This window comes from Balaenoptera physalus (assembly GCF_965194825.1).
Source record: "Balaenoptera physalus genome assembly, chromosome: 5".
NCBI classification, from domain to species: Eukaryota; Metazoa; Chordata; class Mammalia; order Artiodactyla; family Balaenopteridae; genus Balaenoptera; species Balaenoptera physalus.
This window is the reverse complement of record NC_138884.1, coordinates 63,831,767-63,855,146: the sequence shown is the minus strand read 5'-3', so window position 1 is coordinate 63,855,146 and position 23,380 is coordinate 63,831,767. Positions and strand designations below refer to the sequence as shown.

General features: G+C 34.7%; 1 protein-coding gene across 1 annotated transcript in view; it reads right to left on the bottom strand.

Moving 5' to 3' along the window:
* LOC309660869 (transmembrane protease serine 11F-like) overlaps positions 1-23,380 on the bottom strand; it is a gene marked incomplete at its 5' end in the record, with an annotated part of 112,227 nt that overhangs the window by 50,289 nt on the left and 38,558 nt on the right. Inside the window, 3 exon segments of the mRNA XM_082461945.1 lie at positions 1,252-1,370; positions 11,632-11,749; positions 11,753-11,783. Coding sequence (XP_082318071.1) covers positions 1,252-1,370; positions 11,632-11,749; positions 11,753-11,783 — 268 coding nt within the window.

Genomic DNA, 23,380 nt, shown 5'->3' with positions numbered 1-23,380 from the left:
ATCTAATAATACTGTATTGTATATTCAAAAGTTGCCAACTTAAAATTTCTCATCACAAGAAAAAAAATGGTAACTGTGTGGTGTTGCATGTTAACTAGACTTATAGTGGTGATCATTTCTCAATATATACAAATATCAATCATTATGTTGTACACCAGAAACTAATATAATGTTATACATCAATTATATTTCAATTAAAAAATAAAATAATATAAACATAATTCTGAATAAAGCCACCTACCAATAAAATGAAAAAAAAAGAAAAAGAACTGTGGCAAGAGAATTGTAAAAAACACTGCCCTGTTAAATGAAAAACCCTATTTAAATAGCTGTGGAGATGAAAACAGTGTTGGTTTTCAACATTTAGAATCAAGCTATATAAGGATAAATAACCAAATCAAATGTAAATACTTTCCTATGTTGTTAATAATTCTGAGAAAGGATAGTGCAATGAGTAAAGAGTGGGAGTGCTGAGGTCCTCATCCTTGAATTAAGAGATAGTGACTATAGCTAATCATAAAAAATCATAATAATTAAGTCACTTTCTATAGACCCATTACTTCTTTGTTCTAGAATAACTCTCATAAGCTTAAAGGAGTACACTCTAGGCTAACATCCTGGGTTTTACTGTAGAAATCTATAGTCTCCATAGACATGTTTTCATTGAACAAAAATGGAAGACTCTTCTATTTGACTTTCTGCTGTGATAGACAAGGATTTAGCTTGCCTAATATACCTTAAAAAATTAGAAATGCCTTGATAATTGCCTAAGTTTTCAAGGAAAATCAAAATACTTGAGGGACATAACTAAATTTGATATTGATAAGAATCATAGCCACATATCCTTGTATGTGACCCTTTATGTGTTTTAAAAGCAAAGTAAACAAAGTGGTGAGGCAAAACATGGCAGTCCTATATTCTTATCTGTACAAAGTTTAAGGAAAATGAGCTAAGAAAGAAAATCAAGATTTTAAAATTAGGGAGAATATCTGTTTCAACCAACAATTTCCTCAGGTGCTAATTAGTTGCCTACTCTAATCTACATACATTTAATGGTGCATGACGTTACTCTAAATATTTTACATACATTAAGTTATTTAATCCTCACACCACATGACCTACATGCTATATTATCCTCATTTTATAGAAGAAGAAATTGAGCCATGGAACAGCTAAATTCCTATAACAATTACATTCAAAGTCAGGCAGAAAAACACAGTTATAAACTTTCAAAATTTCTATTGGGCTTACCATTCTCTCAATCTGATGACTCCTTTCTTTAAATTCCCTTGAGGGTCTTATTCCATAGTTTTCTTTGTATTTTATATTTGTAACTTTAAAAGAGGCAAGATAATAGAATGGCTTATCATCTGAAAGGTAAAAATAAACAAAAGACCCATGCTTAGGCATGATCAATTCCTTGTCCCCCACCCCCAGGAAATAGGTGTACTATAATGCAGCTTATTTCTTCTTAGTACAAAATTTATGGTAGTCATTTTTTTCAAATATTTTGTAATTTTATCATTGCACTGAGCTGAAATAGAAAATTCAGGCCTCAAAGTGTACTTTCAGAACACCCATTTACAGTGTTTATGCACATAAAAATTTTCACACAGTTAGGCAACATACAATGAAAAGTCAAATGTTGAAAGCAATTGCTGACAGTCATGTAAAAACTATCAATTTCCTTAAAGAATTATAATATAGGTATATCATAGCTAAGCTGTATTATGAAGATATATAAACAGGCTATCACTTTTTTCCTATGCTACTGATAAACTTACTTAAATAGAAACCTATATTTATTATTTTCACTTTCTTTTTGTTCATTCACTTCTCAATTCTCTGTAATTTACTCCTAACACACCACTGAAGCTGCCATTGTCAAGGACAACAGTTATTATATCTAATGGTCACCTTTCTTTTGGTCTTTTTATTTAATCATCTTGATTTCTTAGCAGCCTTAATCATATTCCTTGAAATCTCATCTTTGGCTTTATGAAACCATCTTCTAATTTTCTTCCTTCCTCCTAGCCATTCATCAGTTACCTTGGAGAACTCTTTATTTCTACTTCTATCCTTAGCCAGCCAATGATCTAGCCTTGGCCTGGTCATGTTAAATAACTTCTGTTTATCCTAACTATAATGGCCTCAGCCATCAGCTATTTGTTGATGTTAAAAGATAAACTGAGGCACGTTTAAATTTTCAAGACTTTATCTGAGCATACACAGATTCAGATCCAGCAGTATCAAACCAAAAGTGGTTAGGAGCACGCTACCAACAGGAGTTAGGGGAAACATTTTTATAGAGAAGATGCAGAAGTAAAGCAAAGAAATTATTTGATTGGCTACAACTTAAGCAGTTGCCTTATTTGGGAAAGTCCAGTTGGCTGTTTGTGACTGGTTGTTCTTAAGTTTAATTTTCTTGGATTTGTGTGCATTGATCCTGGCTTAGGTTTTGGTTTGCTTACATAGGCTACCAAGGCATTAAAGCCAGCTCAGTCCAATGAATCCCCTGTTTAATTACTTAAACAATGGATGACTCCTAAATTTTTATCTTCAGACCAGAACTTTGTCATGAGTTTAAATTCTTTATCAACTATCTTCAGGGAACTATTTGTTGGACATCCAATAGGCACCTTAAATATAATATTTCCAAAGGGAAATAATCATTTACCTCTTCCAGGATTCAAACCTGTTTCACTTCCTCTGTTTTCTATCTTCTGAACAGCTCCATCATCCATATATTCACCCAAAGCTTGGCTTAATTCTCATTTGCAACATCCAGTCTTTCAGTCTCTAAGATCTATGGGTGCAACCCATTAATATCTCTCAAATCCCTTATCCCACCTAGAAAAGCTACATCCTTAATTCAGATCCTCATTAACCCAGCTAATGTCTATCCAAAACAAAATGACTTTTCTGTTAAAAAATGAAGTCCTCCATCTAGATTCTCTATCATAAATTCTGTCATTACAATCTACTTCATGACTCAGACTGGAAATTTTGGAGTAATCTTTGATCTCTTCCTATTAATCAACAGATTCTGAAAATTTCATCTCCTAAATTTTAAAAATCCATTGTCTATCCACAAATTCTATTGCCATTAATGCTCTAGTTTATTCCCTTGTCATTTATTGTCTGGAAAAATGTAACAGCTTTCTAACTAGTATGCTGCCTCATATTCTGTTTTCCTCAAATCTATTCCCCACATAGTAGCAGAATGATCTTTTTAAATTGCAAATTTGACAATATCAGTTCTCCAATTAAAACACTTCCATTTTTCTCCATGGCCAATTGGGAAGGAATCTCAACTCTTCACTATGAACTACAAAGTTTTTCCTTGATGTAGATCCTGTCTACCTCAGCATATTCTTTGTCACATTCCTGTTATGATTTATGTTGAAGCTACAGCAGACTGCTTGCATTTGTCTGCATTCATCATGCAGTTTTCTTAAGATTTTGCTTATGTCATCCCTTTCACCTGTAATACCCTTTCCCAGGAATGCCCTTTTCATAGACCTCTCCGCTGCTTAAATCCCATCCATGCCATCACTCTTTATCGAGGAAGGTCTCTGGAATATTCAGCCTTAGGTAGGGACTTCACAAATGCGCTGCTGTACTATCCTGTGAAGAACTCTGCCACAGTAACATAATGTGGATAGACTTTAGCCCACTAGTATGTCAACTCTTTGAGGGAATTGTTATAAAATTTTTGCATTTGAAGAGGAGGCACTATTTCGGGTAGTATGAGTAAAAAGAACAGTACCTTAAGCTTTTTATATGCAATGAGTTAGTTAATAATTATTTTAATATTCAACATTTAATAAGTGCATAATAGCTATCATATATCATATAGTAGATATCATATATCACAGACTCTGTTCTAATCCTAATTTTTGTTTAATTTTCATTTTAAAACATTTTTCAGACTACAAATGCTATATCAGAGACTCTGGAAGGAACAGAAAAGTATATATAAGGGAATAGAAATAATTTATAACCCAGCATCTAGAAGTAACTGATATTATTTTAGCTTATGTTTCTCCTTATAAAAATTATGTTTTAACTGACTGAAGCTTAGTGAAGTAGAAAAGTAACTTGCTAAAGATCACCCAACTAGTATGTGGTGGGCCTGAGATTAAAGCTAAGGTTCATTTGACTCTAAATCTCATGAAAGAGTATATTCCCTACTTTCCTGAAAGTGGAACCAGTCCTGCAGAATGGGAAGACAAATGATGCTATCCCAATTCAGACTTCATTTGCAGATTTCAAGAAGTCAAACTTTAAAAAAATTTAGAAAATTAAGTTTCTGGATTTTGTGAAAATAAAACTCTAAAGACTAAATTATTCAAAACATTTAATGCAATTTTTTACAAAACAGATTTGTTTTTACCCCATAACAAAAGATATAATAAGTAATCCTAAATAATGCTGAAAAAAATTAATCTGGATCATGACAATTTTTTGTTGAAAAATATAACTTACTATATAATACTAGGTCACTAAAAAAAAAAAAACCCAGATAATTTGCAAACTCTATGTTTGAATATTTCTAGTTAATGTCATATTTCATGTGAATGGTGATGGTGGTGATTTTATTCATCAATATTAAAAGATCTTATACAATCATGAAGGTATCATTATTAAATATGTGTGTATACAAATATACATATATACACATATATATTTAATAATATATGTATTAAATGTGTATGTAATAATATATATGTATATATATCCCATGATATTTTTTTTTTTTTTTAATATTTATTTATTTATTTATTTATTTATTTTTGGCTGTGTTGGGTCTTCATTTCTGTGCGAGGGCTTTCTCTAGTTGTGGCAAGCGGGGGCCACTCTTCATCGCGGTGCGCGGGCCTCTCACTATCACAGCCTTTCTTGCCGCGGAGCACAGGCTCCAGACGCGCAGGCTCAGTAGTTGTGGCTCACGGGCCTAGTTGCTCCGCGGCATGTGGGATCCTCCCAGACCAGGGCCCGAACCCGTGTCCCCTGCATTGGCAGGCAGACTGTCAACCACTGCGCCACCAGGGAAGCCCCATCCCATGATATTTTTCATTGGCAGAAGATATTTGCAACATACACAACTGACAATGGACTTATATACAGAATATAGAAAAAACTATCCAAATCAATAAAAAAAGACAGATAACTCAAAAAATGGGGATAAGATTTAAACAGGCACTTCATAAAAACATGGAATCTAAATGATTAATTAACATATGGGTAGGTGCCCAACATCACTGGTAATCAGGCAAACACAAAATTACAATGGTAACACTACAGTCTACACCAAATTAGCAAATATGTAAAGGTATGACAGTAACAAATGTGGATGAGTATGTGGAGCAATGGAAACTCTCACATAGTGCTGGTAGGAAACAGTTTGGTATTATCCATAAAGTTTAAAAAGCACATGCCCAGTGACCCAGCAATTCTACATCTACGTATGTTCCCTAGACTAGGGATACCAAGATCCCTTTTATACATACCAAGATATATGTATAAGAAGGTTCATAGCAGTATTGTTTTAATGCCTAAAACCTGGAACCACCTAAAGTCCATGAACGACAAATTAATAAGTAAATTATGGCACGTTTAGGACAACGAATATCAGTCGATATTGAAAATAAGCGGACTTAAGCTACCTTCAGTAAGATGGATGACTCCTGAACAATATTGAGTAGAAACAAGGCTCAAAACATATGTATAATGTTATTATATTTATTCAATGTTCAAATATAATTTCATTTTAAAATGTTTTTTTCCCAAGAGGATCCAAATGAAAATCACAAGGATAAATAAGAATCCAACAGTTCGTCAGTCTTTTTATCATAATGAGTAACGAAAAGTTAGAGATATTGTCAGGCACTTAATATTTAATTAATAACAGAAATTATCTTGTAAAGTGATACCCAAGAATTTTTGGAGTTGTAAATATAAAACCTGTCAAAGAGAAAAAGTGGCCCCTGGGCCTTGTGCTATCGCCCAGGCCTTGGTATTCTTGTGTTGAACAGAAACAATTTCGTAGAACATCAGTATTAGACAGGTCCACTCCGTGACCATATAGATGATGACAAAAACCAGACTATTCCATGGATATGTCTGAACTCAAAAGCACCATCTAAGCAAGCAAAAAAAAACCCCCAAAAAAACAGAACATCTCCTTATTCTATTATGACCACTGCTTCTCTAACACTTACAGCTTTAGCATCACTTCAGCTTTTGCTTTTCAGATGAGATTTATTAGAATACCAAATCAGAGAATTATTCTAGCTTCCTGACAGCATCCAATCCAGCAAAAAAACCTACTTCCTTGAACTCTCCCCCAAATCACCCAAATCTTTAATATATCCTTTCTAACAATCTCTGACTAAGCTCCCTGTGGTTCCCCATGGCACGTGCTCTCCTTCCCTGCATCAGGTAATAACCCAACTTGTTCAACTACAGATATGTTCCTGGAGGTCTTTGGTTGAAGGGCATCAACAAATCATTCATATTCTAAAAGTCACCCTATTTTTTAATTGCCCATATATTAAAGAGTAGATAATTGGTCACAATTATAATACAGTGAAAACTTGTCATTTATAATTATCAAGATCCTCAGGATAAAAATAACTTCATCAACCACACTTCAATCCTTGAGATGTAAGTTTTACCATCAAGTCTGCTAAAATCTTTACTTCTGTTTTGGTTATTTCATATATTTCATTATTTTTAATTTCCTGCTTTTCAGATCCATTTATCTCTACTCTTTAAAATTAACATTTTAAAAATAATTATTCTTGGTGTTATCTTGGTTACTAGAATATGTTTTCCTTCACTGACTTGGTTTTGATTTCCTTATGCTATAAAACAATGTACATAACTTTTTTGAAATGCGTGTCATCTTATATCCCTCTATCTTACCCCTTCTACTTGTTTATCCTCTGTCAGACTGTCTTCTCCTTTGTTTTACTAAATTTCCATCCTTATTCATGCTATTCTCAATGAGCTGCATGGAAAGTCCATGTGACAGATTTATCAAGTTCTTGATTGTTAACCTCTGTATCAGTTTCCTATTACAGCTGTAACCAATTACCACCAGTTCAGTGCTTAAACCAACACAAATTTATTCTCTCACAGCTCTGAAGGTCAGAAGTCTGAAATGAGTTTTACAAGGCTAAAATCAAGACCTGTTATTTTTTCTTTCTGGTGAATCTAAGGGGTGAATCTTTTTCCTTGCCTTTTTTGGCTTCTAGAGGCTATCCTCATTTCTTGGCCTGTGGTCACGCATCACATTTTTCCCTTCTCCCCCTGCTTCTGTTGTCACATAGACTTCTTCCTTCTTTGAGTTTTTTGCCTCTCCTTTATAAAGATACTGGGATTACATTTAGGGCCCATCTGGAAAATCCAGAATAATCTCTCTTCAAATTCCTTAATGTAATCACATCTGGAAAGTCACTTTTGTGATATAAGGTAACACTCGTAGGTTACAAAGATTAAGTCACAGTTGTATTGGGGGTGTGGGGACATTATTCAGCCTAACACAACCTCTATGACATTTTTAAAATACTTTTTGCCATTATTAGTATTATCCCTTTACTTTTTCCTTTTTTGGACACGTGAGGTATTGAAGATGAAGGGCTTTTTTTTTTTTTTGTATAAATATATATTTAATTTTTTAATGATTTTTTAAACATCTTTATTGGAGTATAATTGCTTTACAATGCTGTGTTAGTGTCTGCTGTATAGCAAAATGAATCAGCTATATGTATACATATATCCCCATATCCCTACCCTCTTGCGTCTCCCTCCCACCCTCCCTATCCCACCCCTCTAGGTGGTCAAAAAGCACCGAGCTGATCTCCCTGTGCTATGCAGCTGCTTCCCACTAGCTGTCTATTTTACATTTGGTAGTGTATATATGTCAGTGCTGCTCTCTCACTTCGTCCCAGCTTACCCTTCCCTCTCCCCGTGCCATCAAGTCCATTCTCTATGTCTGGGTCTTTATTCCTATCCTGCCCCTAGGTTCATCAGAACCATTTTTTTTTAATTCCATATATATGTGTTAGCATATGGTATTTGTTTTACTCTTTCTGACTTACTTCACTCTGTGTGACAGACTTTAGGTCCATCCACCTCACTACAAATAACTTAATTTCGTTTCTTTTTATGGCTGAGTAATATTCCATTGGATATATGTACCACATCTTCTTTATCCATTCATCTGTGAATGGACACTTAGGTTGTTTCCATATCCTGGCTATTGTAAATAGTGCTGCAATGAACATTGTGGTACATGTCTCTTTTTGAATTATGGTTTTCTCAGGGTATATGCCCAGTAGTGGGATTTCTGCATCATATGGTAGTTCTATTTTTAGTTTTTTAAGGAACCTCCATACTGTGCTCCACAGTGGCTGTATCAATTTACATTCCAACCAACAATGCAAGAGGGTTCTCTTTTCTCCACACCCTCTCCAGCATTTATTGTTTGTAGATTTTTTGATGATGGCCATTCTGACCCGTGTGAGGTGATACCTCATTGTAGTTTTGATTTGCATTCTCTAATGATTAGTGATGTTGAGCATCCTTTCATGTGTTTGTTGGCAATCTGTATGTCTTCTTTGAAGAAATGTCTATTTAGGTCTTCTGCCCATTTTTGGATTGGGTTGTTCATTTTTTTGATATTGAGCTGCATGAGCTGCTTGTATATTTTGGAGATTAATCCTTTGTCAGTTGCTTCGTTTGCAAATATTTTCTCTCATTCTGAGGGTTGTCTTTTCATCTTGTTTATGGTCTCCTTTGCTGTGCAAAAGCTTTTAAGTTTCATTAGGTCCCATTTGTTTATTTTTGCTTTTATTTCCATTTCTCTAGGAGGTGGGTCAAAAAGGACCTTGCTGTGGTTTATGCCACAGAGTGTTCTGCCTATGTTTTCCTCTAAGAGTTTTATAGTGTGTGGCCTTATATTTAGGTCTTTAATCCATTGTGAGTTTACTTTTGTGTATGGTGTTAGGGAGTGTTCTAATTTCATTCTTTTACATGTAGCTGTCCAGTTTTCCCAGCACCACTTATTGAAGAGGCTGTCTTTCCTCCATTGTGTATTCTTGCCTCCTTTATCAAAGATAAGGTGACCATAGGTATGTGGGTTAATCTCTGGGCTTTCTATCCTGTTCCATTGATCTATATTTCTGTTTTTATGCCAGTACCATACTGTTTTGGTAACTGTAGCTTTGTATTATAGTTTGAAGTCAGGGAGCCTGATTCCTCCAGCTCCGTTTTTCTTTCTCAAGATTGCTTAGGCTATTTGGGATCTTTTGTGTTTCCATACAGATTGTGAAATTTTTTGTCCTAGTCCTGTGAAAATGCCATTGGTAGTTTGATAGTGATTGCATTGAATCTGTAGATTGCTTTGGGTAGTATAGTCATTTTCACAATAGTGATTCTTCCAATCCAAGAACATGGTATATCTCTCCATCTGTTTGTATCATCTTTAATTTCTTTCATCAGTATCTTATAGTTTTCTTCATACAGGTCTTTTGTCTCCTTAGGTAGGTTTATTCCTAGGTATTTTATTCTTTTTGTCGCAATGGTAAAGGGGAGTGTTTTCTTAATTTCTCTTTCAGATTTTTTGTTGTCAGTGTATAGAAATGTAAGAGATTTCTGTGCATTAATTTTGTATCCTACTACCTTACCAAATTCATTGATTAGCTCTAGTAGTTTTCTGGTGGCATCTTTAGGATTCTCAATGTATAGTATCATGTCAGCTCAAACAGTGACAGCTTTACTTCTTCTTTTCCGATTTGGATTCCTTTTATTTCTTTTTCTTCTCTGATTCCTGTGGCTAAAACTTCCAAAACTATGTTCACTAATAGTGGTGAGAATGGGCAACCTTGTCTTGTTTTGATCTTAGAGGAAATGCTTTCAGTTTTTCACCATTGAGAATGATGTTGGCTGTGGGTTTCTCATATATGGCCTTTATTCTGTTGAGGTAGGTTCCCTCTATGCTTACTTTCTGGAGAGTTTTTATCATAAATGGGTGTTGAATTTTGTTGAAAGTTTTTTCTGCATCTATTGAGATTATCAGGTGGTTTTTATCCTTCAGTTTGTTAATATGGTGCATCATATTGATTAATTTGTGTATATTGAGGAATCCTTGTTCCTGGAATAAACCCCACTTGATCATGGTGTATGATCCTTTTAATGTGCTGTTGGATTCTGTTTGCTAGTATTTTGTTGAGGATTTTTGCATCTATGTTCATCAATGATATTGGCCTGTAGTTTTCTGTCTTTGTGACATCTTTGTCTGGTTTGAGTTTCGGGGTGATGGTGGCCTCATAGAATGAGTTTGGGAGTGTTCCTCCCTCTGCTATATTTTGGAAGAGTTTGTGAATGATAGGTGTTAGCTCTTCTCTAAATATTTGATAGAATTCGCCTGTGAAGCCATCTGGTCCTGGGCTTTTTTTAGTTGGAAGATTTTTAATCACAGTTTCAATTTCAGTGCTTGTGCTTTGTCTGTTTATATTTTCTATTTCTTCCTGGTTCAGGCTTGGAAGTTTATACCTTTCTAAGAATTTGCCCATTTCTTCCAGGTTGTCCATTTTATTGGCATAGAGTTGCTTTTAGTAATCTCTCATGATCCTTTGTATTTCTTCAATGTCAGTTGTTACTTCTTTTCATTTCTAATTCTGTTGATTTGAGTCTTCTCCCTTTTTTCCTTGATGAGAGTAGCTAATGGTTTATCAATTTTGTTTATCCTCTCAAAGAACCAGTTTTTAGTTTTATTTGAAGGGCATTTTAAACACAAAATTTCTTCACTACCTTTTAACCCAAGAAGATAGTAACAAGAAAGACACAACTGCAGAAGGTAATATGGCTTATGCTTTTATTTCATGAGAGTTTAAGAAATGGATATTATCAATCCTCCAATAAAGTGTGTGGGAAGGTAAGCTGAGCATGTTGGACAATATTTCCTCTCTTCCTAGGAAGTCTTTCAAGTATGGTTTTATTGTTATGAATCATACAATTCTATAAAATTTTAGGCAAAGTCTCAGTCACATATGATTATAAACATACATACCAAAGACAAAGGTAAATGACCTTGATTGATTGTCATTTGGTGTAACTGTGGTATTGACTATCCATTTTTGCACCTAGTGCCGAATTCTGAGTTTTCTCTTGTTCCTTCAGTCATAAAACAATGTCTTTTTCCTTCAAAAATAATATTTAATCTTCAGCCCTTTAAAGATTTTTTCAGGTAACTCTTCTCGTATCATTAGCTTTTCTTGGGACAACTCATTAATACATTGATTTTGAAAAAAGTATATTAAACTCAACACATGATGTGATTTGTCTTTATTCTAAAGATAATCTTTTCATTCTTCCTTCTCTTTTTAAATATGTATTTGTTTTAGATGTGTCTATTCGTGTAATAATGTATATTGCAAACTTCACTGGCTGGAAATATGAAACATTGGGCTCAATATAGGGGCAAACTATAATTTAGCATCAGTAAAAGATTAGTAATTAAAATACTAATAGCATGCAAATGGAATTTTTTATACAACAGAGAATTTCAAGATGTTAAGTCATGGAGCACTTAAGCAATAGAAATGTGACCTTGATGCTTACCCTCAACAACAAAATGAGTAACAATACCAATTGCAATTCCTATGATTGCTGCAATTGCCAATGTGAAAAGAGATAGCCTTATAGGGTCCCAAAATTGCTGTCTTCTTTGATATTCAACTCATGGGTAATCAGCTTCTGAAAATTCACCTGGTCTGTGATAATGGAAAGAAAAACAGTAAGACAAAAAAAAATTTATTATGGTACTACTCTATGTCCTCTTGCTATATTCCTCTATGAAAATAGTTTCTACTGCTAATTAACAATAAGATACTTAGATTTTGAAAAGAACACAAGTTTTTAGTTTGTTTACCCTCCCCTAACACCCCAGTCCCAGTATGTTTTAGTTAAAGCTCTACTGATATTGACATTCAAATGAGAACATCTTCCCACTATATTTTGTCTAACATATTGGCAATTTGAAATTTGGGTGGTGAAGTACAAAGGCTCACTTAATAAAAAGATAATTTATAGATAACATTTTCATATTTTAATAAGGAAATTTTAGCAACAAAATTATATAATAATCTCATCAGTGTCATTTGATTAAAAGATTTTAATACGTATATTTTTTAATGACCTTAAAATTTTTCTTAATGGCTTGTTTTAAAAGTAGCAACATTACTCTTGAAGTCCTGATCAGAGTTCTTCACATTTTTATTAGTACCTTCCATTGAAACCACATATTGCAAATTGTACTGGATAAGACTCCAGTCCCCATGAAGACTCTTCATTTCCATTTGTCTCTTAACTTGTCCCAACTCATGCACTACCTGCCCACCCAATATATCTTAAGCCACTTAAATTATCTTTCTCCACTTGAGACCTGGTATTTATTTACTTTATTTTCTTTTTTTTTTTTACTTTATTTTCTTTTACTTAAAAATTTTTATTTATTTATTTTTCTTTCTTTTCTGAATCCCCAAATAGGATTCAATATTTATTATTTTGCAAGTGAAATTTTTGGAAAAGTTTTTATGTTTTTAATTTTATCTTACAAATATTTATTTAAACTTGATTCATTAAATGAGATAATCTTAAGAATAATATCTACCACATTATAATAGTGTTTCAGGAACTATTCTAGAGCCCAAGAGGTATAAAGATTTTAAAGCATAGTCCTTGCCTGCGGGACACTCACACTTTAAAAGAGGTTACAGACATGCAAACAAGTAATTAATATATAGTGTGAACTGTGCCAAAATAAAACTTTGTACAAGAAGACAAAACAACCTCTTGGAGTGCTGTGTCAGGGAGTTTTATCAAGAAAGCAACATGATTGAAACTTTGAGTGATAAAAGTTCTCCAGGTATAAAAAAGGAGAAAAAAACAGAGAAAAAATAGCATGTGTGAAAAACAAAAATAAAATAAAAAACGCTAGGGATATGAAACAGCATTTATCACTAATAATTAGTACTGGGAAAAATATATGCATAAAATATGGATTTTGCCCTCAAAGAATTTATGGTCTCCCAAAGTATATCCATGATTGCAAGTCTTTCACAGCATTGTTGTACTAGAAAGAGGATATGGTAAGGCTGGTGGGCTGGACCAGCTCATGAGGAGTCTTATGACCCAAAGTAAAGAGCTTGAAATTGACTCTGCAGGATGTGGGGAATCAATAAAAACTTTAGTTAGGCTGAGAATTTAGAATAATCACAGAGGTATGAATGAGAATTACAGCAAGAGTGCAGACAGGAAGACCAGTTTAGAGGTCATTTTGCAGGTCCAGGAGAGAGAGGGTGAGGGCCTGAACTAAAGCTATGGCCTGTGGGGTGGAGAGGAGGAGATGGATTTAGCTCTAGTCCTTGAGCTTTGTTGACTGCTTAGCTGTGGGACAATGAAAAGATTAATGGCTCCCTTGTTTCCATGATTGTGTCTCCAGGCACAGGAAAATTTAATGAAAAGAAAGTGTTTCCAATGTAGACATAAATGTTGTTAATAAAGAGCAATATGCTCTCCTCATACTTGGTCTGAGCCAAATGGAAAGTATCCATTTTATATCTTCTCTTTGACTCATTTTATTTAAATTGTGTCACTAACAAACACCTGTTTGCATAACTCTAATAAAAGTAACTATTAAAATTGGTATCACACAGCCCAGAAACAATTAAAAAGTTACTTATGTCCGTGCATGCAATGCATTCCTAATCACTGATAATTGAAGTCTCCATTTCCAAAATCTTTGGCATTAAGTATTCTTGATTATTTAGTTTATAGATAGTTTGGTTGCTGCAATTTTTAAAAATTCTTACTTCCTCTTTCCCTAAGCTTTGTCAATTTGGTTGTAGTACCCTGAGCACTTCAAGAAGCAAGAAATGACAAAAATCAAATCTATGGGGGTGATATTATATTATATAATGATAACACTATCATGGTAAAGGAGATTTTTTTTATCATGGCCACATTTAATTTTAAAATGAGTTTTGTCTGGTAATCAGCTATTCTCAGTCTGTTATAACTGGAATATTGACTTTTTTCTCATGTGGAAGCTGAAATAAGTTTTACCAAATACTCATTTCCATGTTTTGAAGTAGAGCTGGAGGGAGCAATATGCAGACACTAGCTAATTGCAAAGGTAGTGGTGTTTAGCCTAATAGGGAAAAATAAGGTCGTAAAAACCCAACAAAGTATTCAGAAAATTTAAAGAAATTTGTTAGCTAGTCTGTTATGAAATGTTTGTATGAGCATAATAAACAAAATGCATTCAAGGCAGTGTTAAGTGTACAATGAGCTTTGAGAACTTGGCTATGATAAATTAGATTTTTAAAAAATGTACAACTGGTTCAAATTTTGAAAAAAGATTGTTTTATTTTAATCACATTTAAAATCCCTTTATATTATTCCTGTATGTTTCTTCTGATTTGTACATTACAATTTTTTATTCATTGAATATGATTCTGGTGATAAATGGAACTTTTTATAGCCTTTTATGGTACCTAGTATTGCATCTGTTTAAAACAGAGAATTAGGCCTAAGCTTGTTCTTTTTTAAAAAATGCATTAAAAGGAACAAAATATAGGAACTAAAGTCTTTTGGTAACATGAATAGATGTAAAATTTGAGTGGTTACACAAATGAAGTACATATGGAAATGGTATTAGAAAAGCATGAAATTCAGCAGCAGAAATCTAAGGTTCAAGTCTTCAGTCATATATTGACCTTTTATCTTGATGTCTCTGATTCTAAGAATCCCTTGTCTATTAAATTAGGGTGATACTATCCCCCCACATTCCAAAGTGGTTGTAAGGATTTTAAAAAAGTGTATATGAGATATTTCATAATTTCTGAAGAACTATATGAATAGAAATTGTCAGAAACCATAAGCTTATTTGAGAAAAATAATAGATTATTCTACTACTCTGCATCTAACCCTAATACCTAACATAATTCCTCACATAAATGTTGCTGCTCTTTGAATGAATGAATGAATAAGTGAATGATGAATGAAAGAATTGCAGTCTAGGTCCTACATCCAGAAAAATCATTTGCATACAAAAGCTAAAGAATTCTAAAATGTGTTATTTCAATACTTACTAAACAATTATTTTATAAACACTATGTTTTAGATGGTAATATTTATTGAATACACAGTGAGTAAAGTGAAAATACATGGTCCTTGCTGTCATAGTGTTTGTAGTCTAGAAGTGGAAAGATAAGACTAGTAAGCATAGAGATCCTTAAAAGTTGTGGTAAGAGCTATGAAGAAGATGAATAAGATATCTGTGGTCGAAAATAAGACTGTATAGATTAGGTAGGGAGAGGGGGACTACTTGAAAAGAGTAAAGGAGTCCTCTCTTCGAAGGTAATATTTATGCTGAGATGAAGTATGAGGAGAATGTATAGAAAGTTGCAAGTTGGTTTCTGGCAGATAGAAAGTAGGCAAAATGCTTGCATTAGAATATAAATTGGCCAGTTGGAATTGGCCATTAAAAAAATTATCATGGATAAGCAGTTATAAACCAATGAACTGTTTCCTGGCTTAAAATATTGTTAATAATAGAAACATTTCAGTTTCTTTGGCAGAAGAAATTCCTTCTATATTACTGCAGAGGTAGCTCCTATTTATATTTTTCCTCTATCTAAGCATATGCTGCTATTTCATTCTTGTGACTTAGATACAGCGGATAAATTATGTTATCACAGACCAAAAAGATGTACGTAAAAAAAGCTCAGTCTTACACCTTTCTTTCTAGAGAGTCTCACAAATGTTTTGATCAAGAGAGCAAATATAACCTCTACTACTGCCCCCCTCCAAAATGACACCTTGGTAGATTAGCAATTAAGCCAGAGAGTTACATCCTTTTTTAGAGGCAGACTTTTTGATGATAAGCACTGTAATCATACCTAAATAAACAGGTGAGAAATAAACAGGTGAGAAAGCTTGCCCCTTCCCAATCACTGGTTGTAATGAGCTCTATAATTAGTATATCAAAAGTAGCTCTTAATTGGACATAAGACAATTGCTTACTTGAGAGAGCCTACAGCCAGTTCAGTCTTGAATTTTAAGTTTATTTAAGCAATTGAAACACAGCTGCTTTTCCACAGTTTCCTTTACTGAACTTTTCTTAAAATGGAGGCTTTTAATATGACAAAATCGATTGGGGTTCTAACTAGTGTAGTTTAAGAAGCACTGTGCAGAAGTAGGCTACCTTCACTATATCTTGCGTTAAATGGCATGAGCATCGTGCTGTGCAGTGGATGCTTGTTGCTTCTCTATTTTATGTAGAGTAGTTTATATCTTTTAATAATACACTCCTAATCTGTCACTCCCTCCCTCTCCCCTTTGGTAGCCATAAGTTTGTTTTCTATGTACAAATAAATAAATAAATGGGTGTCTTTTATGTCAGGCACATTGGGGCAATTGTTATATCATTAAGACATGTCCCAGCCCCTCAAGCCTCAGCGTAGGTAGATCTTTTAGATTCTTGATCTTAATGTGAGAATCCATGGAATAAAAGCTGTTCAAAATCCAGTGAAATATGGAACTACATAGAAAAGTCATAGTATTTTTGACCAGATTAAAGAACAATGAGTTACAAATAAGTCATGACAATGAAAATGTGTAAGATAGCCTATTAGTACCTAAATTATTATTTCAGAATTTTCAAAGTTAATCCATTTGTTCCCTTTTAAAGAGTTAAATTGAAATATATGTAAGCATATCTGGTTAAGATGGATTGTACAAGTCACAAGAGGACACTCATGATGAGAGAGATATCCCCAGGCTATAGTAAAACATCCTTAATCACCAAACGTCACTACCAGGTATACTCTGGGTGACATAATTAAAGAGTCAGATAACAAAAGGGTTACATTTAAACTTTATATTTAGGATTTATTTTCTGCCTGTCTATTTTTCTTGGTACGACTGCAGCCACTAATTTTTTTTTAATTTATTTTTTATTTTAATTTATTTTATTTTTGGCTACATTGGGTCTTTGTTGCCATGCATGGGCTTTTCTCTAGTTGCGGCTAGTGGGGGCTACTCTTCATTGTGGTGCGCAGGCTTCTCACTGTGGTGGCTTCTCATGTTGCAGAGCACGGGCTCTAGGCGTGCAGGCTTCAGTAGTTGTGGCACGCGGGCTCCAGTAGTTGTGGCATGCAGGCTCAATAGTTGTGGCTCACAGGCTCTAGAGCGCAGGCTCAGTAGTTGTGTCCCACAGGCTTAGTTGCTCCGTGACATGTGGGATCTTCCCGGACCAGGGATCGAACCCATGTCCCCTGCATTGGCAGGCGGATTCTTAACCACTGCGCCACCAGGGAAACCCCTCAGCCACTAATTTGAGACACTTTATAACACATGGTTTGGCATAGTACTCTGTGCCCCTTTTTAAACTTAATCCCTTAGTGCTTTAGTTTATTCAGTTATAAAATTGGGATTTGAACCAGCTCATTATTTGAACCAGCTCATTACTGAAATACAAGTATTGGCCTTACTTTTCCCATTTCCAGACTTCATAATATAGTTGGTGTGTGTGTGCATGCTCACGTGCATGTGCATGTGTTTGATTTTCTAAGGTTATTTCACCAGAGGCATTTATGAGATTATTGAATAATTGTGTGTTGGTTTAGCATTAATTGGCTACTTCTCAGCTTCTCTGAGCTAATTGTAATATACTGCTTTCCAGGGATATATATATATATATATATAAATTGGGTTGGCCAAAAATGTTCATTTGGGTTTTTCCGTAAGATGTAATGGACCCAAACAAACTTTTTTGGCCAACCCAATATATATGTGTGTGAGTGTGTGTGTGTGTGTGTGTGTGTGTGTGTATGTATATATATCACATTTAATTTTTAATAAGAGAGACTTTTAGGATATAGGCACTACAGTACTTTATTTGTGGATTCAGAGACAAAGCTTGTCCTAAGCTTTGTAAACTCAGGTATTATCTACTTTCTCTAAACTCTAAATAGATTAGAAGTTTTTCCAGTACTTTTCTCTCCCACAGTCTTACTATGTGACTACTGAGATCATGGTAAAGGTCCTAAAACTACATATTAATAATAATACAATTTGTTTATTCATGTAAAATATGTCAGGTATTTCCAGACAAAGCTCTGGTAGTACTGAGCTTGGAGTATACCCAGAACCACATGACCCATGATCTGGTCAGCAGGGTTGTTACATGTCCCTTTGTTATACTTATTTCAATTCTATTTAAGAACATTTTATTATATGCCTAATATATTCCAAACACTGGGGATACAAAAATTTAAAAACAAAACAACGACATAGACTTTGTATTCAAGGGGCTTATGGTAGAGTAGAAAGACATAAAATAATAAAATCAACACAGTGTCATAGGAAAATAATAGATTTACTGACTATCGTAATAAGGAAACAGAGGATCAAATAATAAAAGTTGTTTGGGAAAGGAACAGAAATGGGTACAGATAAGACTTCTCAGATAATATGACAGCTGAGCCAGGACTTGAAAGGTAAAGGGAGTTCTCCAGTATGTGATACAGGTTAACATGCTGCCCCTTTTACTCCTTGCTTACAAGCAGAACAAATTCTCATTATCATGAAAGCACCTTTTGAAACAGAAATATGACCGTAGGATTTATTTGAAAGTCAAAGAAAACTCCCTGATTAATAGCATTTTCCACTACTACTCAAAAGAAAAATTGATAAAAATGACAAAAGAGAACAATTCACATATTTCAGATAGAAGATGAGAAGTGAAAAGAGTTTAAGAGAATCTGGGAAACCAGTTTAAGCAGTCTAATTTACTTCAGTTTATGGCAGTGCAGTTCTCTTCAGGAGATTTCTTTCTATGGAAAGACTTGGCTGCACTGGAAAACATGAGTCAAAAACATTGGCAAAATGATGGGTAGTAAAAAAGAGGAACTGATTGTATTGTTGCAGCACTTAAATGATCTAGCTATCCAAGTAGTGACGACACTAGTATTTTCATGACAAGGCAAAATCTGCCTTGAGCTTGATAAGAATTTCAAAGACAAAAACCATAAATCAAAGGACTCTGGCAAGAAATGTCCTTGGTTTTGTACCAAAGGCACATGTGATTATATTCTGTAAATGGCATAAGTGACTGCAGAAGCACAAGGAGCTGGCAAAGTGGGGGGAAACTGGGGGAATTTCAAGTATGAGTTAGTTGTCAAAATTATCTTCCCTATCGGCCAGATGTGACTGGTTTGGCAGGCAACGGAGGAGGGCAAAGCTGCAGAGTGTGGGCAGAAATTGCATAGCATCTTGATCCTTTACTGGAATGTGTGCTGTATATGTAGAGGGAAGAGGGGGAGGCAGGAGGTTAGTCTTATTAAATCTTATTTACATAGCGCAACATAATATAAAAGCATGTAAGATATTTCAGGATATCAGTGACAACAATTTCATGTTTTCCAAAAAATTTTTTAAGACCTATGAGTTCTAGAGCCAGCATAAGATCTACTCCCCTTTGTAGCTGCCCTTCAAAATCGTAATTGCCATTTTGTAAGCATCCAGAAGCAACCTCCTTCCATGCTATAATATCAGCAAGGTCAGCTCTACCTCTGAAAGCAGCTACACAAGCAACAATATTTAGTAACTTAATTATTTATGTTACAAATATGAGTAACATTTCTACTGTTTCCCCATGTCCTTCAGAGATATGCCAGGCATTTCAAAATCTTTTATTTTCTGGATGACTATGAAAATTGCATTAAAATGATCCCATTTTTCACCTCAAGAAGACTTTATGGTTACTATGACTATCAAGCACACTGTTAAAAAGACACCTTTGATTTTATTCATTGATTCAACATATGTTCATTGAGGATCTACTTATTTCAGACACTATTTTAGATAGTAGAGAAATAGCAGGAGTGAGGATGTATTCTCTGCCTTCACATCTCCTGGTGGAGAAGGCAGTGAGCAATAAATAAGTCTACTCATAAATGTAAAGTGCCAGGTAAGAGGATAGCAAATGAACAGGGATGAGGTGGGATTAAAGAGATCAGGAGAAACCTCTCTGCAAAGGTGACATCTAAGCAGAGATATGAACAAAGCGAAGGATGGAATCATTCAGATATCTGAGGGGAAAGTATTGTAAGCAAAGGGAACAGTAAGTACAAGTGTCCTGAAGTGGGAGGAGACTGGGTGTTTGCAGAAGAGCCACAATGTCAATATGGCCAGTGTGCAGTGAACCAGCAGAAAAGGGGAAAAGATAAGGTCAAAGAGAGTCATATACCAGTTCATAGCCTAGCAGACCATGTTAAGGACTTTTTTATGTTATTCTGAATGAGAAGGAAAGCCATTATAGAGTATTGATCAGTGGAATGTAATGGTCCTTTTAAAAGAATCACTCTGCGGAGAATACCCCGTGGTGGTGTTGGGGGTAGCATGAAGGGTGAGAGCAGGGAAACTGGTTAGTGGTTCAGATGAGAGATGATGGTGGCTGGGACTGTGAGACTTTAGCAGTGAAGAGATCAGAATATATAATTAGATTCAGGATGTATTTTGAAGGCATATCTGACAGACTTTGCCGATGAATTAGTTGCAGAATGTGAAAGAAAGAGAAGAAGCAAGGAGGATTCCGACGTGTTTTAGCCTGAGCAGGGGAACAAAACATTTTGAAGGCCTTGAGACCTCTTTCTCAAAGTAGTGCTTCTTTGGAATTTTGATGTACAACACCGATTTGAGACGGAGCTGTTCTGCGATGGAGAGGGTACACAGAACTCTACCAGTATGTAATTTCCCCATTGAGACACATTTGCAAGAATTAACTGCTGACTTTCACAATGACATACAAATTCTTTAGCGCAACCTGAAGGTCCCTCATGATGGAGTTCTTGGCAGCCTGATCTGTTACACAGCCCCTTCTCATCTCTCATATTTGATTCTCCAGCCTTTACCTGCCATACACCCGGGGAGCACCTAATCACTTTTCAAGTGTCCCTCTATAAAATCTTTTCAACATAGGAAAATCTTGGGGAGGCTTTGACCTGTAAGAAAAGAACCAACAAGACAAGCAGTAGATATAAACATGAGCCATTTATTCCCTCTCTGTCCCAGGGCCTCAGAAGAGGTAGGAAAGGCTGGTATCTAGAGAAACAGTCTTTGACAGAGAGACCTGCGTCCTCTGAGCCTAGTTGCAGTTACGAATGTATTTGTAAGTCTGGGAGTAGGGATTTAAAGACTCCTTACTTGATTTTACCTTGGAATCCATATAGAAGCTTAGAATTCATAGTTAAACATAACTTATAATTAATCCACTCAATCACCAATGCTACAGTCCCCATTATCATATCACTGCTATAATGTTGGCCAACCTGTTCTTGAAACCCTTCCTTCCTAACTTCCTGAGGAAATTCCTTTTACCTTTAAATAACCTGACAGTGGTTTTTAGGAATGCATTCCTAAACTTTATATCCATTACATTAGTTATATTTCCTTAGGATCATATAAAATGGATCTAATCCTCTGTCACATGTAATTCATTCAACAAGTTCTTATTGAACACCTACTGTACGGCCAGCACAGTTATAGGACTGGGTATTTGCTGATGAACACATCTAGGTCCCTTCTGTCACATAAATTAAAATCAGGTGAACATTTCCAGTTCTTTCCACCAATGGGCCAAATCCCCTTACTGCCTTGAGAAAACAATAAGGGACATGTTGAGTAAGCATTTCTCATAATCTATCAGTAACTGAGAAATATTAATAGGAATTTTACAACAGGTGAAAATAAATGATGAAAGCACAGCTCTCTGAGAATTTTGTAAGTATGCTTTTTTCATTCAGAATCTAAGGTTTTGGCTTTGTTTTAAAAATCAACCAACTAAGTCATGCTTCTCAAAATTAGAAATAGAGAACCAAGAGTTTTTGTTGAATAAAGTCATATATTAATTTGACTCAGTAACACAAAGGAAAGAAAGATGAGTTGGCCAAGGGTTTAAGTACAAAAGAGAAGTTATTTTGTGAAAACTATATAAAAATCTTTTAATAAAGTGTGACCAATATTTTTCAAATCCTTACGATCACTCTTACATGAGTTTCTCTTTGGGCATATTTCTATGTTTGTTCTTAATGTTATTAAAATGTTACCAGGAAACCCCGTTTAATTAATTTGAAGTAGGTGAAGTGAATCCATCAGATAACTGATGCCATTAAGATGAGAATTTAAATATCTGACTATTCTAGACTAAAGAAATGTAAATAACGAAGCTTAAGGTAAATAAGGTACACTCCTCCATGTGCAGCATAAATATTTATGTGCTAATAAGGTTTTCTCATGGAAGCAGCCCTAAGGGGAATTCTTTTTATGTCTTACACATGTCTTAACATACTTGAATTCAACCTGAAGCATAGATACACATTATATATTCTGTTTGGGCACATTCCTCTCTCTCCTCTTCTTGCCAAAGAGCATTCATTTCTAGAAATGCCCCTGGTTAGTAATACCTCTTTAATGACATGGGTTAACTGAGGTTAACAAACTTCCTTAAAACACACATACACACACACACAGTGACATGTACACACAGTGACACACACATGTTAATGGAGAGAAGCAGCAACAGAAAATTAATACAGTATTTATTTTAAATGCAGTTTTGAGTGCACAAAGGAACCTTTGAACCTCAGCAATATCCACAGACTCAGAGCCTTCTTCCCCAGTGTTTAGCCCTATATATGACACAGTGGAAGTAAATCGCCAACAGTGGACTTTAATTGTGGTCTACTGTATGGTCTGTTAAAGAGCGTAACGTTTGTTTTGAGTTGAGATATAGTATACTATAGTAATTAAAAGTACCCTCAGGAGTCCAGCTGTTCCCTTTTAAATCCCATCTTAATGCTTACTAGCTGTGTGACTTTAGGCAAGACATTTAATCTCTCTGTGCTTCAGGGTTTTTTTAATAAGCAAAATGTGTATAATAGTATCTACTTCATAAATGTCTTATGAAAATAAAATGAGACAATATATGTAAAGTACCATAAATGCATAAAAGTTTTTGCTGTTATTAAAATGCTACTAATTTTGCTGATCTTTTTAAAAACCCATTGTTTTTCCCAGGAATAACTGAATCCAACTATCTTTCCTCCTTTTCATTATTGCCATTTTATTTTGCTTCTCACTCTAATGGAATATTTTTCTGCACTCTTATCTGACTTTCTTGCCTTGAAACATAAAACAGCTCTAGTAGAAGTCCAAGGATAGGAATGGAGAGTAACAACTCTTCAGTCATTTGTCAGACATGGTATTAAGTGCCCTCAAAATAATCAAGGCCATCGTGCATTTT